This window comes from Apiospora phragmitis (assembly GCF_038363925.1).
Source record: "Apiospora phragmitis strain CBS 135458 chromosome Unknown utg000011l:1.0-3236445.0:1.0-3240683.0, whole genome shotgun sequence".
NCBI classification, from domain to species: Eukaryota; Fungi; Ascomycota; class Sordariomycetes; order Amphisphaeriales; family Apiosporaceae; genus Apiospora; species Apiospora phragmitis.
This window is the reverse complement of record NW_027117411.1, coordinates 2,196,905-2,211,057: the sequence shown is the minus strand read 5'-3', so window position 1 is coordinate 2,211,057 and position 14,153 is coordinate 2,196,905. Positions and strand designations below refer to the sequence as shown.

General features: G+C 52.0%; 8 protein-coding genes across 8 annotated transcripts; 1 reads left to right on the top strand and 7 right to left on the bottom strand.

Annotated features, from left to right (window-relative positions):
* Positions 1-591: 591 nt before the first annotated feature.
* Positions 592-2,176, bottom strand: PG994_013434 (mitochondrial carrier; the record flags this gene model as incomplete). The annotated part of the gene is made up of 5 exons (XM_066864843.1): positions 592-616; positions 695-999; positions 1,096-1,282; positions 1,381-1,625; positions 1,778-2,176. The coding sequence occupies 5 exons, from the start codon at positions 2,174-2,176 to the stop codon at positions 592-594; spliced, it is 1,161 nt and encodes a 386-aa protein (XP_066709804.1).
* A 650-nt stretch (positions 2,177-2,826) lies between these two features.
* On the bottom strand, positions 2,827-3,159 carry PG994_013433 (uncharacterized protein; the record flags this gene model as incomplete). Its single annotated transcript, XM_066864842.1, has 1 exon — positions 2,827-3,159. The coding sequence occupies one exon, from the start codon at positions 3,157-3,159 to the stop codon at positions 2,827-2,829; it is 333 nt and encodes a 110-aa protein (XP_066709803.1).
* A 174-nt stretch (positions 3,160-3,333) lies between these two features.
* PG994_013432 (uncharacterized protein) lies at positions 3,334-3,615 on the bottom strand (the record flags this gene model as incomplete). Its single annotated transcript, XM_066864841.1, has 1 exon — positions 3,334-3,615. The coding sequence occupies one exon, from the start codon at positions 3,613-3,615 to the stop codon at positions 3,334-3,336; it is 282 nt and encodes a 93-aa protein (XP_066709802.1).
* Positions 3,616-4,227: 612 nt separating this feature from the next.
* On the top strand, positions 4,228-4,602 carry PG994_013431 (uncharacterized protein; the record flags this gene model as incomplete). Its single annotated transcript, XM_066864840.1, is given in 2 exon segments — positions 4,228-4,269; positions 4,285-4,602. 2 exon segments carry the CDS (start codon positions 4,228-4,230, stop codon positions 4,600-4,602), a joined length of 360 nt encoding a protein of 119 aa, XP_066709801.1.
* A 445-nt stretch (positions 4,603-5,047) lies between these two features.
* Positions 5,048-5,626, bottom strand: PG994_013430 (Sesquiterpene cyclase astC; the record flags this gene model as incomplete). The annotated part of the gene is made up of 1 exon (XM_066864839.1): positions 5,048-5,626. The coding sequence occupies one exon, from the start codon at positions 5,624-5,626 to the stop codon at positions 5,048-5,050; it is 579 nt and encodes a 192-aa protein (XP_066709800.1).
* A 182-nt stretch (positions 5,627-5,808) lies between these two features.
* On the bottom strand, positions 5,809-6,752 carry PG994_013429 (uncharacterized protein; the record flags this gene model as incomplete). The annotated part of the gene is made up of 2 exons (XM_066864838.1): positions 5,809-5,875; positions 5,956-6,752. 2 exons carry the CDS (start codon positions 6,750-6,752, stop codon positions 5,809-5,811), a joined length of 864 nt encoding a protein of 287 aa, XP_066709799.1.
* A 1,443-nt stretch (positions 6,753-8,195) lies between these two features.
* On the bottom strand, positions 8,196-9,844 carry PG994_013428 (uncharacterized protein; the record flags this gene model as incomplete). The annotated part of the gene is made up of 3 exons (XM_066864837.1): positions 8,196-8,311; positions 8,495-9,185; positions 9,530-9,844. 3 exons carry the CDS (start codon positions 9,842-9,844, stop codon positions 8,196-8,198), a joined length of 1,122 nt encoding a protein of 373 aa, XP_066709798.1.
* A 1,762-nt stretch (positions 9,845-11,606) lies between these two features.
* PG994_013427 (FabD/lysophospholipase-like protein) lies at positions 11,607-13,416 on the bottom strand (the record flags this gene model as incomplete). Its single annotated transcript, XM_066864836.1, has 4 exons — positions 11,607-12,555; positions 12,628-12,882; positions 12,936-13,056; positions 13,230-13,416. The coding sequence occupies 4 exons, from the start codon at positions 13,414-13,416 to the stop codon at positions 11,607-11,609; spliced, it is 1,512 nt and encodes a 503-aa protein (XP_066709797.1).
* Between the last annotated feature and the right edge of the window lie 737 nt (positions 13,417-14,153).

Here is a 14,153-nt window from a genome sequence, read left to right as displayed (position 1 = left end):
AAAGAGCGTCGTTGCACATAAATGCGATTCGACACGTCTATGAATGAGGCTATCAAAGTGTATCTTGAAATGCTGCAGAACTGCGGAGTGGATTTGACTTCAGTGTCTGAAAGCGAGGTGCCGTTGTGGGAAGCATATGTCCGCGCAGGGGGGATCAAAAGTCCATTCATTAACACGCGGCATCCCACTGTGTATTACATTGGCCTTACTCACGGCCCAAACCCAGAGGATTGGCGATTCTTGTTAGCTGGCAATACGGAGGCATACGCCGGAGACTTCTGGGACCTGGTCGATCCGACGCCGCGTTGGATGCCGGGAGGCTGGGTGGAGGAAGGTATGGAATAGCGTGTTCGAGAACGTGCTCAGACTGGTACATGGCTCAAAATTGTCTACGATTATTATCTCTTAGTTCGTCATGACCGAATGAGCTCCCAACGCCGACTCCTTGGTAAGTTGCATTCCAACATCCTACCTTAGTAATCGTATCTTGCAGATCCCCCCCCCCCCCTTCTTTCTACGAGTATATGCAGCATCCCTCTATGATTTAAGTCAAAAGGGAAAAATCATAGAAGACAGCCTTGGGCTGTCACCCTATGAGCTTGTCTCCTTTTCCCAGCTGAGTAACCAGTCAGCACAATGAGAACCCCCGACCTCGAACCACTCAAGAAACCCCACGAGAGGACGAGCAACTTACAGATCCAAGAACAGCTTCCACAAGATAGCGAACAGAATGCCCTGCAAGCCATTTGCCAGTATCCTCGTCTTCAGTCCGCGACCGAAGAGCCCCGAGATGCCGTCCTGCAGGACGACGAGCCGGGCGGCCTCCGAGTACGAGACCTTGGTGTCGTTGACCTGGCGGTAGGTCTTGACGACGCGCAGCGAGTTGGAGACCGTGTCCGAGATGATGGACGCGCAGAAGCCGATGAAGGCCATGCGGAGCAGCCACACGATCAAGGGGTGGCGGGGCGGCTCATGGAGCACTTCGGAAAGGAGGTTGTACTTTTCATCGCCGATCCATGAGTGTCAGCAACAACGACGGATACCCAAGAGGGGATTATGGTCCCAGATGGGTTAAAGTGAGTAAAGACTACGTACCGTCGCGAACCAGGGGTAGTTGCCGACGAAAGTGGCCGCGGCGGTTGCGAAGGCTCCCCACCAGAGACTGCCCACACCATGCGTCTTGACTCTCTGACGAAGCAACGACGTCCCACGAGCACCTTGGGCCTGCAGGGTGGTCTTGAGCGTGTCGATGGGTGTCAGGATCATCCGGAATGCAGCAGCACTGTGCGAAAGTGGAAGAGATTAACAGGATTGGCTAGCATATGACGAAAAAGGCAGCTCGCGAACAGCACCACGGGGGGAGTGGCCGGGCTTGCTTACCAAAGCGACACAAATATCGTCTTGATGGGGGACGACAGCGTATCCAGGTACCCGTTGGAGTGCATCAAAGCCAGGATGCCCGCGTTAGCAGCCGTATCGCCGAACCTAGCGACGGGGCCTTGGACGAGGGCGGCACCCATGCCTTGGTAGTACCGGCGGATGCGGCCTTCACGGTAGAGCGTCTTAGTGGCGGTGCGCAGCCCGGTGCCATGTCGATACTGGTAGTTCATGATGGTGCGAATTGGCTGCCATGATTATGTAAGCGTATGAACCTTTCATTCAATCGAGTTTGTCTCCTCAATTCCATCCGAAGCCCAATCGACTGTCCTGGCTGTGCAGGATGGTCGTATTTGGTCAAGTAGCATTGGGGTTGGGGGATGGTGGCTTTTGCACTAACCATCAGCAGTAACACCTGCAAAACCATGGCGGCGGCGCCGCTCAGGCCGCCGCCCAGGGCGCGCTTCAGGGCACGGCCGACGTCGAAATCGACGTCTTTAGCGTCCACCCAGCCCTTGATGAAGACGGCCAGCACCAGCGCGGCGAGCACCGCCCAGAGTATCCGCCAGAACCACCAGGATCGGGTGTGCTGCCGGGGCGGTTCCTGCGGCTGCGGCTCGAGGAGCGCGGCGGCTTCGTGCTGCTCGTCGCCATTTGGCTCTGTTTCCGTTTCTGTTGGGCGGTGCGGTGCCGATTGCGCTTGCTGGTGCTGCTGGTGCTGCTGGTGCTGCTGGTGCTGCGCGAGAAGCGGGGTGCGCTCGGCGTTTCCGGCCTGCTCCTGGTTTTCCAGGTCCCCCATTGTGTAACGGAATTATTAGATAAGAGTGAATTAGATCGATATATAATTTCTATTCGATTTCTAGTCTATAGTATACTGAGGTAGTAGTACCATACATATACTTAGCAACGAAGATGAAAGTTGTCGCGTCGGGTTTCAAAGTACCCGCAAATCCTAGCAATGTTCGGGTCTTTCCCACCCGACATTAGTCATCAATCAGCAATCAGCAATGACGTGCTCTACCGGCCCTGATCACGTCGTCAATAGAGATAAGGGGCTTGGCCATATCACCCACTGCTGTCGCCTGGCAATCATGAAGCGACAACATAATCTTGTCTGTATTGGCGTTTACTCCAAATTCTATTGGGTAAACAAATTACCTATCCCGATTCCAGCTATCGTGACATTCGCTCGACTTCCTTAATGCTACGAGCCATCCTACCGCTGTTCATTCCGCTGTTTATTCCGTTTATCTTGCTGTTCACTCCCCTGTTCATTCCGCTGTTCAAGGCCGCATCATCAAGGTCCAGAACAAGACCAGTTTTCGCTTGTTTTCATACGAAGTTGGATTTCGCATCACGCACTGTTGAGCCAAGCGCAAGGCCGACGCCGACCTCGTGGATTCTAGCTCGTATGCGCGGTCTGCCGTCAATCTAGCTCTGCCGATTCTCCTATGGGCGGCCCCTATGGGCGGCCAGCATGGTGGTGACCCTGTAGGGAACGTGGGGATGGGTGGACTGCCCGAGCGCCGACGTCCCGGACGGTGCGTTGGGCCACACGGGGGCGCCCCTGTCCAAGAGCATTCGCAAAAGCTCGATCCACTTCCGCATAACCACGCGGTCGGGCCTTTCCGCCATTTTGTGCAGGGCGAAGTTCAAGGGCCGCACAAACCTCGTTGATGTACCAAAAATGCCTTCGGTGAGCCCATGAGTGGATACAATGACGCTTGCGCCGGATTCGACCAAGAGTTTGGCGGCGTCAGGGTGGCCGTTGATGATTGACATGCATAGTGGAGTAAACCGAGTATAGCTGCCCAGGATCGCCGGAACCGTAAATTGAGTGATGTGAATGGGGTTGCACAGGCTGTAGAGAGGGTGTCCGGGATACATTTCCTGGTTCTTATTCCGGATATGGAAATTGTGATTCGGTTCCAACCTGCTCAAGCTGCCAGTCCTCTCCTAGTCGACAACGACGAGTCGGAGCATCGGAAGATTGCCGGTACGAGCGGCGTACATGAGCACGCTGCCTTCGTATTTCTCTTCGTTGAGGGGAATCCTCTTGAGGCGCTTGAATAGGGTTCTGAGGAAGTAAGAGTTGTACGCCTTGGTAACTCGGGATAGAAAATCGATGTTTGGGATGTCTAGATACTCGACGATCATGTCGACCAGATCTGATGGCAGTGGAATTCCCCATAGCGAGGCCTGGGACGGAGTGGCGCCATTGCTGTCGTTGGTAGACATGGTCGTGACGATGTCTTGGAGGTAGTGAATGCTCGGAATTGCCAAAAGTTGGAGATGACTGAATTAGAGTGTGAGAGACCAGATGAAGTCAATCCAGAAGAAGCGTTGAGTTTGTGGCATCGCAGCTTCCGAGGGAATGCACTAGTCACTGCCAATGTAGCAGGATAGCTGGATTCGGCAGAGGTAGCTACATGTACATACTTCCCAACAGAACCTGGAGTAAACGTTAATGGAACGCACCTTCAGTACTCTCCCCTGGTTACTTCCTTTGGATGCACTTAACAGGGGTATGCACTCACTCGGTGTCTGATTGCTTTTAGGCACCAGTCGTGTAACCACGCTTATCCTGCGTATGGTTTACAGGCTACACAACATCAAATAAGCAGGACAACGCTATAATCTAAGGGAACTTTCGAATATATTCTGGAATTTTCTGCATCTCTCGTCCAGGTCAGCCGTCTCCTGGGCTTGTAGCTGTATTTCAGGGATATATAAACCGGCCGGGCCACTTGGACTTCTGTGTGTTATGGCTTCATCACCAAACCACAAGACTCGAGGACCATATCATATCATTCAATCCACCCCAGTACACAAGCCACGCCAGCCTTCGCAATGGTCTACAGCATCATGGTTTTCGCCGGCCGCAAGGCCGGCGTCTCCCACGACTAGTTCAAAGCCCGGTACGAACAGCACATGCAGCTCGTCAAGGAGATCTGCGGCGACGCGATGCCGCTCCGACACACGCGGACGTACCTCGCCCGCGCCGCCGACGGCGACCAGCCGCTCCTGCTCATGGGCAAGCCCGAGGCGATGCACTACGACGTGGTCGCCCAGATCTTCGAGGACGAGGCGGGGTGGAAGAGATTCACCGCGGCCTTGGCCGCAGAAGAGGCCAGCGCCCGGATCAAGGCCGACGAGGACGGGTTCTGGGGCCGCGAAGGGACGAAGGTCGTGGTGGTTGGGGAGGTCAATGAATGGGCGAAATGAGAGAGGGGTTGTCTGTGTGTAACCATGTATCTGTGCAATTGTTAGGGACTCGGCACTCCTTTATCCTGTTAAGTACTGAGCTTGTTTTCAATCTGCTTGTTTCTCGTAAATCCTGATGACGGTGTCTTAATATTATACATATCCGGGTCAACGCCGGAGTCTACTAAATGGTGAACACAGTAGAGACAAGACTACCAGGTCGGGTGTCGGTGAAATGACTTTCTCGGTATGAGTGCTTGGATCACCCAATTCGTAGAGATCACGCTTCAGTGTGTGTGACATAGACTCGATGGAATTGGAGAAGATCTGACTATTTTTATTACGTGATAAGAATCCTGACCGACCAAGCACCGGGCCGCAGCTCACCAACCCACCTTTCACAGCATCATCAGATCACACAATAATCTAAAGTTATACGTTGGGCATTGACAGACTCTCACTAATATCACTCCCTATTAGTCTCGGCGAGACAAAAATCCTTCTTCAGCTTTTCCGACACGCCTCGAAGCCCCTTGACTGCGAATGCGGTGATGAGCCCCGGGTTCTCGGCCAAGACGCCGTGCCCGTACCGCCAGACCCAGGCCTCCTTGGACCAAGCGCCGTCGCGCTGTTGCGTCCGCAGCACCACTTCCAGATCGCGAGGATTGTCCATGCCCAGGTTGTTCGCGGCGACGAGGCGTAGGCTCGCTGCCAGCGCGTCGTTATCCCACGTGCCACAACCACGCTTGCCGCTGCTGCGCTCGGCCAGGCGCTCGCGCAGGAGGCTCCGCGAATTGGCCAGCTCCACCCGTTCTGGGTTGCGCCGGCACAGGTCGGATAGGTAGTAGAAGAACCAGTCCTGGTGCATGTAGTAGTGCATGGAAAACTCGTAGGCGCGTGCCTCGGCCATGGCTATCATGGCGTCTAGCGTCCGGCGCACCTCGTGTCCGCGCCCGCTCGCGTAGAAGATGCGGATGACGTTTGGCTGAGACGACCGGGTCGATGCGGGGCCGGTTGTTGTCAAAGTATGTCTAGATTTCGGCATTGGGGACATAGTAAGCTTGAGAATTTATAATCCAACATTAGTACGTACGTAAAATAGGCCATCGTCTCGAAGGTACTCGAGGTACTGATCCAGTACTTCATGCTTGACCTCGTCGGAACCAGCGCCGACGTGCAGCAGACCCAGCGTCGTGCAATCCAGATCGTCGGGGAAAATTGCCGTGGTTAGAACAGGTTCTCCCAATGAAGACGTTCCAAAACCTCCGCTCCCCCTTCGGCAAGGGTGGCTAAACTCCTGGAGTACAGCTCCAGTTAGTGTCCAGAGGAAACATAGCAGTGACAAGAAATCCCAGAATTTTCATCCTAACATACCTATCCCCTGTGAGCTCAAAGAGGAGCAGCTGGCTAAACTGCTCCTTGAGCAGAACGCCTGTGCTAGATGTGCTCCACATCCCCCCTGCGTGTTGCCGCATCCAAGCCTCGCCACGCGCTACGGGGTCGCCGAACATGTTCCGGAGCTTCACCATGACGTCCTCGGTCGTTTCAAACTGTATGGCGTGAATTCCCAGCAGTGCCGCCATCACACAGTTCTCCGGCTTATTGTCGATGAATACTGTCTTGGCCGGCAAGGCACTGGCGGCATCGGCGTTGGCGTCGTCCAGCAGGCGACGATAGAAGGCCTTGTCCGGCTTGCGCTCGCCGACTTCGAAAGTGGTTAGGATTTGATCAAAAATTTCCCAGCCCTCTACGGTGCGGCGCAGGTGCTCCTCCCAGTCGTGCTGGCAGAGGTTGGTGGCCAGCAGGACCCGCAGCTTCCCGCCGGCGGCCTCCTTGAGTTGGCGTACCGCGTCCACGAGCTCTTGGTTGTACGTCAACGTGGCCGCTAGTCTCCCGAGGGTCTCGTCGAGGTCTTGGGGCACGATCTTGAACTCCGCGGCCAAGCGCTCGAAGCAGTCGTGACGGGATACCCGGCCGCACTCGAGACTGTGCCAGTCGGGGGAGTTGACAATGATTTTAAGGAGAGAAGGGGAGATGGGGAGGTCGTCTATGCCGTTGGCCGAGTAGAAAGATAGGACACCTCCGAGATCTAGAACGAGTGTGGTGAATGGTAGCGGAGTCTTTAGATGAAAGACTTGCGTTGTTGGACTGACCCCTGAACTGATATCCATATTTGCGAATGCTGTTTTGCCGTGTCTTGTCGTGCGTTTATTTGACTGGATGATTCCCACTGTTCTCGGTGATCTTTAACGTTTTGTTTGAAACGTAACCAGGGAAACGTCCGGTTCTTAAGACCTCATCTGGGTTTAGGGAAAGCTAAAGGTCTAAAGGTTGCATGCCCATTATCTGGCCGTGTTTCCTGACGTCAGCTGCTGATGCTTTTCGGGCAATATATATAACAGCCGTCAGAGTCAGCCATGCGTGTCATTTGAAGTCCTATCTGAATCGATTCGGTACATTCGAAATTCTGGCTGGTTGTGATCGTACCCATCCTACTCAGCTGGCCAATCAGAGCTCCAGATCCAAAGACGAAAAGTTGGTTGAAGGGTAGTGTTTTGATGAGTATAGCATTGCTCGCGCTTGGCCCTTGACGAAAGCTCTTCCTCCCGTGAGGTTGTCTCTTTTTCGACGGCGGCGCGGAAGAGGCCATGATGACGTTGAGAAGTAGAAAAACTGGCTTTTGAATAGGTTAATTCAGCACCAGCAGCTGACGTTTGGAAACGCGTCCTCTATTTGGAGAGGTGCAGACGCCACCAAATCTCGCAGTAACCTTTCATATCCAATACTAGCTAACATGCCAAGAAAGCCATCTGATCGGTTTAAGAGGATCATGGCTGTGTAGCTACTATTGGTGGTTTTATGCCGTGCGTTAGCATTGGCGCCAAGGAGAAGAAAGGTGCAGATGCTACGAGCTCTTTGCAATGGCTGATTACGCGCAGTATAATGTCTCAGAAAAATACTCTAGTCTGTCTATCATCCCCGTCGGAAGTCACTTACTTTAATCAGTCGACCGAGTGCATTAAGAAAAACAGCCAACCTGAAACATTCACGGGACATGTCCTCTGGCCCACTGCTGACGAGTGACATCCCAGGTCGTTAGTGAATGTGCTTGTTTGGTTGGTGATTATGTGGCTGTTGCATCTCCACCCAACACGGCAACACGAATATCTGGTACGCCACTGAATGAGATATTTGGGTTCTTGCCAAGGGAGTCGTGGACCAGAAACTTTTGGTTCAACCCATCACTCGCAGGAGAGCCAAAATCTGATGGATTGATCAGGTATCTAAACCTCCAAAGGATCACAACCGAGCGGTGCACGGGATATATACGGTACCTGGGCAAGAGGTACTTTCAAGTAACCCAACCACTTTCCGATGGCAGGTAGACGACTACTATACAACGGCAGAAGTCGCCTTGGTACTGAAAATACTGGCGGGTTTGAAGACCCTATACTTGCTCCTCATTTTAGTTAGATGATGACGAATAAGTAAGTACCCTAACCACTTAACCGTCCTACCACATAAGCAGCCACCTAAACTTAACACCATACAACATCGTAACCTAAGTTTATTTTGCTAATAACTATTTGAAAAAAAATCGTAAAATTACAACTTTATCGAATTTCAACTTCAATACAGCTGGCAACATCAGAATCGCTTTCCGAATCTGAGCTAATAACCTGGATCGCCTTATCTTCACCCGATTCATCCTGGGGGTCATACTGCTGGCCTGTTATTCCATCCTTAACTGCCATTACATCCTGCATCGTAACAAAGGCCCGATTAGGGTCTTTAACCGCCCGACGGGTCTTAAGCTTACGTGCTTTATTTAACTCGGCCTATAAACGGTCCCTCTCTTGTTCCAATCCAGCTAACTGGGCGTTTAAAGAGTCGAGCCCCTTTCCTAGCTTACGGAACAACAGCCTCCTATGGGTGCCATCAAGCTGGACATCCCCATTCCGGGCCAGGGCTTCGATATGACGTATTTGCCGGGAGCTGGTAGGTGTAGGCGCTTCCTGGATAGGGGTCTGCTGGTCGTCAGGTTGTTTGGGGCGTGAAGGGACCACTTCTTGGCCACGGCCCTGCTCGTATCTGCGCAGCCGGGAGTTCAAGGGCTTAGAGATGTCCCGTGGGTAGATTCCGGTAGCCTGCCACCCGCTGGCTATCACCTTAGGCTTAAAGGCTGACTCCCGGGCCCTGTGCCACGCCCAAATAAAGTCAGCCTTGCCTACGTTCATATTAAACGTCAGCTGACAGCGGAGAGTTAGATAATCCCGGACTTTCCGCTTCAGTACAGAGAACGGACCCAGATCCAAGGGCTGTAACACGTGGGAAGTATGTGCCGGGAGATATAGTAGCCAGACCTTATTAGCTACACATTCAGCCATAAAGCAGTCCTGTACGTGACTACCGTGGCCGTCCAGGATAAGTAGCCGCCACTGCTCCGGGTCCTCCGGTTTCGTCCGTGGCAGGTAGATATTCCGTAGCCATACCATCGCCAGCTCGTTATTAGTCCATCCTTTAGGTGAACAAGCGAATAACCAATCCTTGATATTTATCCGTAGGTCGTAAAAGTCGTCACCGCGGTCTGGAAACCACTGCTGCTGTACGCTTGCGCCCTTAAAAATGATTAAAGGGGGCAGAGCAATACCATCTGCACTTATAGACTCTACGGCGGTCGCCCACTCGCGATGGGCGGTATCCTGAATAAAGATCCTAGCCAATTCGGCCGGGCCAATCACATGGTGATTGTTACCCAGGCCCATAGTGCTGCCAATCTCATCCACATTGTGGATGAATCGGGGGGAATATCCTTGATGAAATTCTGGTTCAAAGTTGAAAAGAGAAGCTGGATATTTTCTTCGGATGTGCAGTGGAGGCGCCGGAAGTCCATCGTCGTGGCTAATATGGTCTTGAGCTTGGGATGACGGGCAATAAATCTCCTTACCCAGTGGATTCCAAAGGGCAGGGCGGGCTGGTCCGTCTTAAGTAGCCGGGCGACGAACAGCCGGAACACGTTGTGCTTAGGGGCAAGGCCTAACTGCGCCTGTCGGATAGCCCAGGTCTCAAGATATTCCTCCTGGGTGGAAGAGAGGGTCCTGGCGGACTCCTTGGACTCGGTCCGAGTCGGTCTGCCCCTGATTCTATCCCGCAAAGTGGCTCGGGGTACCTTGAGTCTCTTAGAGACTGCACGTTCCGATTCGCCAGCTTGTACGGCCAAAATGGCACGCTGAATGGCGGATTCGGGGGTTGGGATGGGCATGGCTAAAAAGCACGAGAAGTGACGATTCTGGCAGTATCCTCTGATTGTTGATGAGCGGGTTGGATACAGACTTATATGCGAAAAGGGGGTCAGGGGGCTTCGCTTATCGGTAGTTAATTTGGGTGGCTGCTTACGTGGTAGGACGGCTAAGTGGTTAGGGTGCTTAAACATCCCGTGTTATGCGGTAATTACTAATTACTATCTCAGATGTTTCCCGGCCGCTTTTTGCTTTGACCTTCTTATCATGATGCCTCCCCTTGAGCGGGGACACAGGCCGACTTCCTTTGACCGCTATATTTCAAAAAGCAAAAACGTCACCTTGGCTGCCGTTGGTGTGTCTCAGAATGGCAGTTCTCCGTACAGTAGTCTAATCTGCGAACACATCTACTGTACCCAAATCCCGCTCTCCCACTGTCGTACGAAGCACTCGTGGTACAATTTATTAGCCCGGAGTACAATGATCATGTGACGGAAAGTCAGAAGAAGGAACAGGAAGAGAGAGAGACCAGGGAGGGCCAGGGAGACGGGGGGAAGTAAAAATGAGACAAGGGAGGAGAGAGGGGCAGACGAAAGAGGGAGAAAGGCAAGAATGGACAAGATGATCTTAGAATACACGATAGATCTTAGACCTGAAGCAGGCACTAGGGAAGTTTTGGCTAACATCTCCAATGCGGTCAAGTAGTGACGGTAAAGAGTCCCAACGGCCGCCTGCGCTTGATTGGACGAACCTGGTCCCCAGTGGGATTAAGAGGGCACTCTTTTCATAGTGTTAGATTTTATTGTGTTAGCTAGAGCCGTTTCAAAGAAGAAGCCTCAATCAGTATTGTGTTTTCCTTTCTCGTAGAGTAGCGTCCAAATACGGCAGAACTTGGCCTGATACATGATCCCCAGTGAAGTACCCCACAGTCTGGGCTTTAATGATACTTATCATGAGCTGCAGACCTTTGGGTTTCTCTGCTGCAGGAAGTGGCAAAGTGCCATCGATTCAAGTCAACATGCACTCACTCAAAGGCGAGCAGAGTGGGTCGAATCAGGGGCTAATAAGATCAAAGTTTCTAACCTTAAGCCTGGATGGCTGTACCAAGAAAAGGAGAAACGAGACTTTATTACAACGTCGTTATAACTATAAATTGATGGTGATGCAGATTATCAGGTTAGCAACTATTCTTACTTCCCTTGTCATGGAAGTGGAAGAAAGCATGAGCCACGAAAAAAGTGAGGATTTGCTTGGATGTCATGCGCCCCCTCTTGGCACCAGAGATATCCTAACCTTTTTAGGCAACCAATATTATCCCCGTTCTCAGCCGCATGCAGGACGATGATGGTGCTTCATTTCGCCCGTATTCAGACATACTACCTGCTGCTCCCCATTTTACTCCCTATTCTTAGCCATGCCCCGCTAGAGGTCCCGGAGGAGATTTCCCAATATAGTATTACGTGTATTGGTCCTATACTTCCGCTGTATGGACTCGAGTTCTTGCTATCAAGACAAGTACAGCCTGACCTCAAGTGAACAAGCTTGGACGCATAACCAAGCCACCCGCCCTTCTTCCCCGCATCTGACGCTCCAAGACGTGAGCATTCCAAAACAGAAAGAAGCTACAGCATGTGACTAGCATCTCGACAGTCACGCCGTTAGGGCTTTTAATTAGAGCATCACTTGATCACGAGTGTCCAGTGACAATAAATAAATAGCTTCACAGAGATGCGAAGATGTGTATATTACTTCAGCCATAGTGCCCGATGTAGCTCGCGCGCCCATTTACTGGTCCTGCAGAATGAACCGTAACTCATTCATCCTCTCGTCCATCTCGTCCGAGGTCAGGGATTGTGCGTCCGCGTGACTCTTCTTCAGATGCCGACGCAAGTCCTCGCGCTTCTTATAGGTCTTGGCCCCGTGGTGGTGCTCGCTGCCTCCGCAGCTGTACCTGATCTTGTTATCGACAAAACGCTCCCATGCATCGGTCTTTATGCGTTTCCTTCGTATTTCGACGAGGGCCGCAGCGATCTCCTGCACCTCCCGCTGCACGACGTCACTCTCCAGGTATTTATCGGTAAATTCTCTGATAACCTCACGTGTTGTGGTCCCGCCCACATGCGGGCGCCAGTCGTCAAGCGACACCTCCCTCTGAAAGTCGCTGTCGAGGTTCAGTCGGTGCCACCAGTGCAGGGAGCCGCCGTTTGGGTACTTCACTTGGTGTCTCCTCTCACACCAACTCTTCCAACTACTGTTTGTTTCCTCCGTTTCTGTCAGTTTCTCCGCGAAGGATACGATGGTCTGGAAGTACCCCTTGATGATCTCTCGCCGCCGGGGCCTCTTGCTGGTAGACCTACCTCGCAATAACTTCTTGAGGTCCTGCTTGGATTCTCGGCTCGCGTCGGCCTGGGCTTGCTTCATTCCAGTTCCGATGCTCAGACACAGGGCCGGTAATCTCTCGTGTTCCTTCAAGTACACCTCACGTGTACTCACTTTCGATGGGTTGTTCACCCGCACTGCACCATCAATGTGCATATCTCCCTGGATCTGGATTGGTTCGAAGTATCCTGGTGCTGCCGAGGTTGCACGAGCCACTTCCCAGATAGGTGTTAGAGCCCTACGCCCGAGATTGAGGAGTTTATCTGCATCATCTCCTGCAGAGTATTCGTGATCATAGCTACGCCATAGGTACGGCTTTTTCATCAATGGTGCTTGTTTGTATGAGAGTACTATACTGGAGGGCAGAAGTTTTATCAGCGCTTATTAGCCCATGTATCTTTACATACGAGATAGTTCACCAACTTACCACCGGGTTTGGTCATCGGGAGTTTCGAATAACTTTTCTTTAGCTATAGGTGTTGAGATGCCAAGCTGCTCGGATATGAGTTTAATAAAGGCAGACTCAACATTGAGCGTGGAGTACTTTGACCTTGGATACCACAGAAGGCTTCTCAAATGCGACCTTCGTGGTTTTCCGAACACTCTGTTGCCAAACTTTTCGTAGCTATCAAGAGCTTGCTGTACACTCATGCGAAGGCGTCCAAGCATGATAGCGGAGAGCCTAACGATATGTTAGTATATGTCCTAAAGCACAACGAGTAGCTCCAGACTTACCCCCCAGTAGAGGTTCCAGCAATGTAGTCAAAGTAATGGCATGGAAGAAATTGGGCAGCTTGCTCAATGCGGTCGATTTTGGCTGTGGCTGGCGCTTGTCCCACTCCCGCGGTAGTCACCGCTAGAGAAGTGTGGTCCTTCAACGTGTGTCGTCTCAATAGTCATCACGGACTCCATGATGCTATTGAGAATCAATAGGCTCGATAGCCGCGAATTCCACCCCCGTCTGTCCCCAGTAGAGGGCAGAATTAGTTTTTGTCGATCCATGGAATGTATAGTAGGAACTTATCTTACCGAAAGTGAGCACAGTCTTCCTTTCCCAGGGGCCATGGTCGTCATCGAGCTTGGTATGCTGAGGATCGACGGATGGCGATCCAGTCGGATGAGGGGGTTCAGTGCTGCCGTTTTCACTGGAGTCTACCCCATTTCCACTTGGGGTCTCGGATTCAAACCCGATTGTCGGTTCTGTGGTGTCGCTCATGACCCGCGTTTGTGTATCACTTGGCCACAGTCTCACACAAGAATGAATTGCGTAAGTGACTTGTAAGCCCTTACTAGATTCAGGCAAGGGCAGGCTCTTATAATATTGGGTTCCAAAGAAATTATGCGGCTGAAGAATCTCGTTACCCCAATATTAGACATCTTCAATTACAGGCGACTATCTTAGGCAATGTCATATCATAGGTAATGGCTGAGCCGCAAGGTCGGCACGCCCTTCGCCGAACCATCTAGCCTACTCGAGACCCTTAGTTTATATCAGAAGGCGTTGATTGAAAGATGAATGTAAGCTGGGGTAGCCAGAATGGTCAGAGATGCAGATTGAGACTTGTCGGAGCCAACATGTCGTGCGATGGATGCATAGTATTTGACGCCCCAAGCATTTAGATGTACCCATACACCATGTACATCAGAAGCGATACACCTACTATGTACTTCCAAGAGCTGAGATGCACCCTCACGCTACACCTATTTTTATCTGTGTACCTGGAATTTATCGATAATCAGCCTTGCACACTGCAACAACAACGCGGATACACCAACACCTTCACGAACACCGAACTGTTGCGCGTTAATATCGCATACGAGCCTTCCTTTTGATCCCATCAGCCTTTCCAAGAAGTGATACACTTAGGGTGGTCAGATTCGCAGCCGATCCATCGGAAGAGATCTTCAGCGCCTTGCAGACAGCCCAGGCCTACTCAGCCGCCACAACCTGGG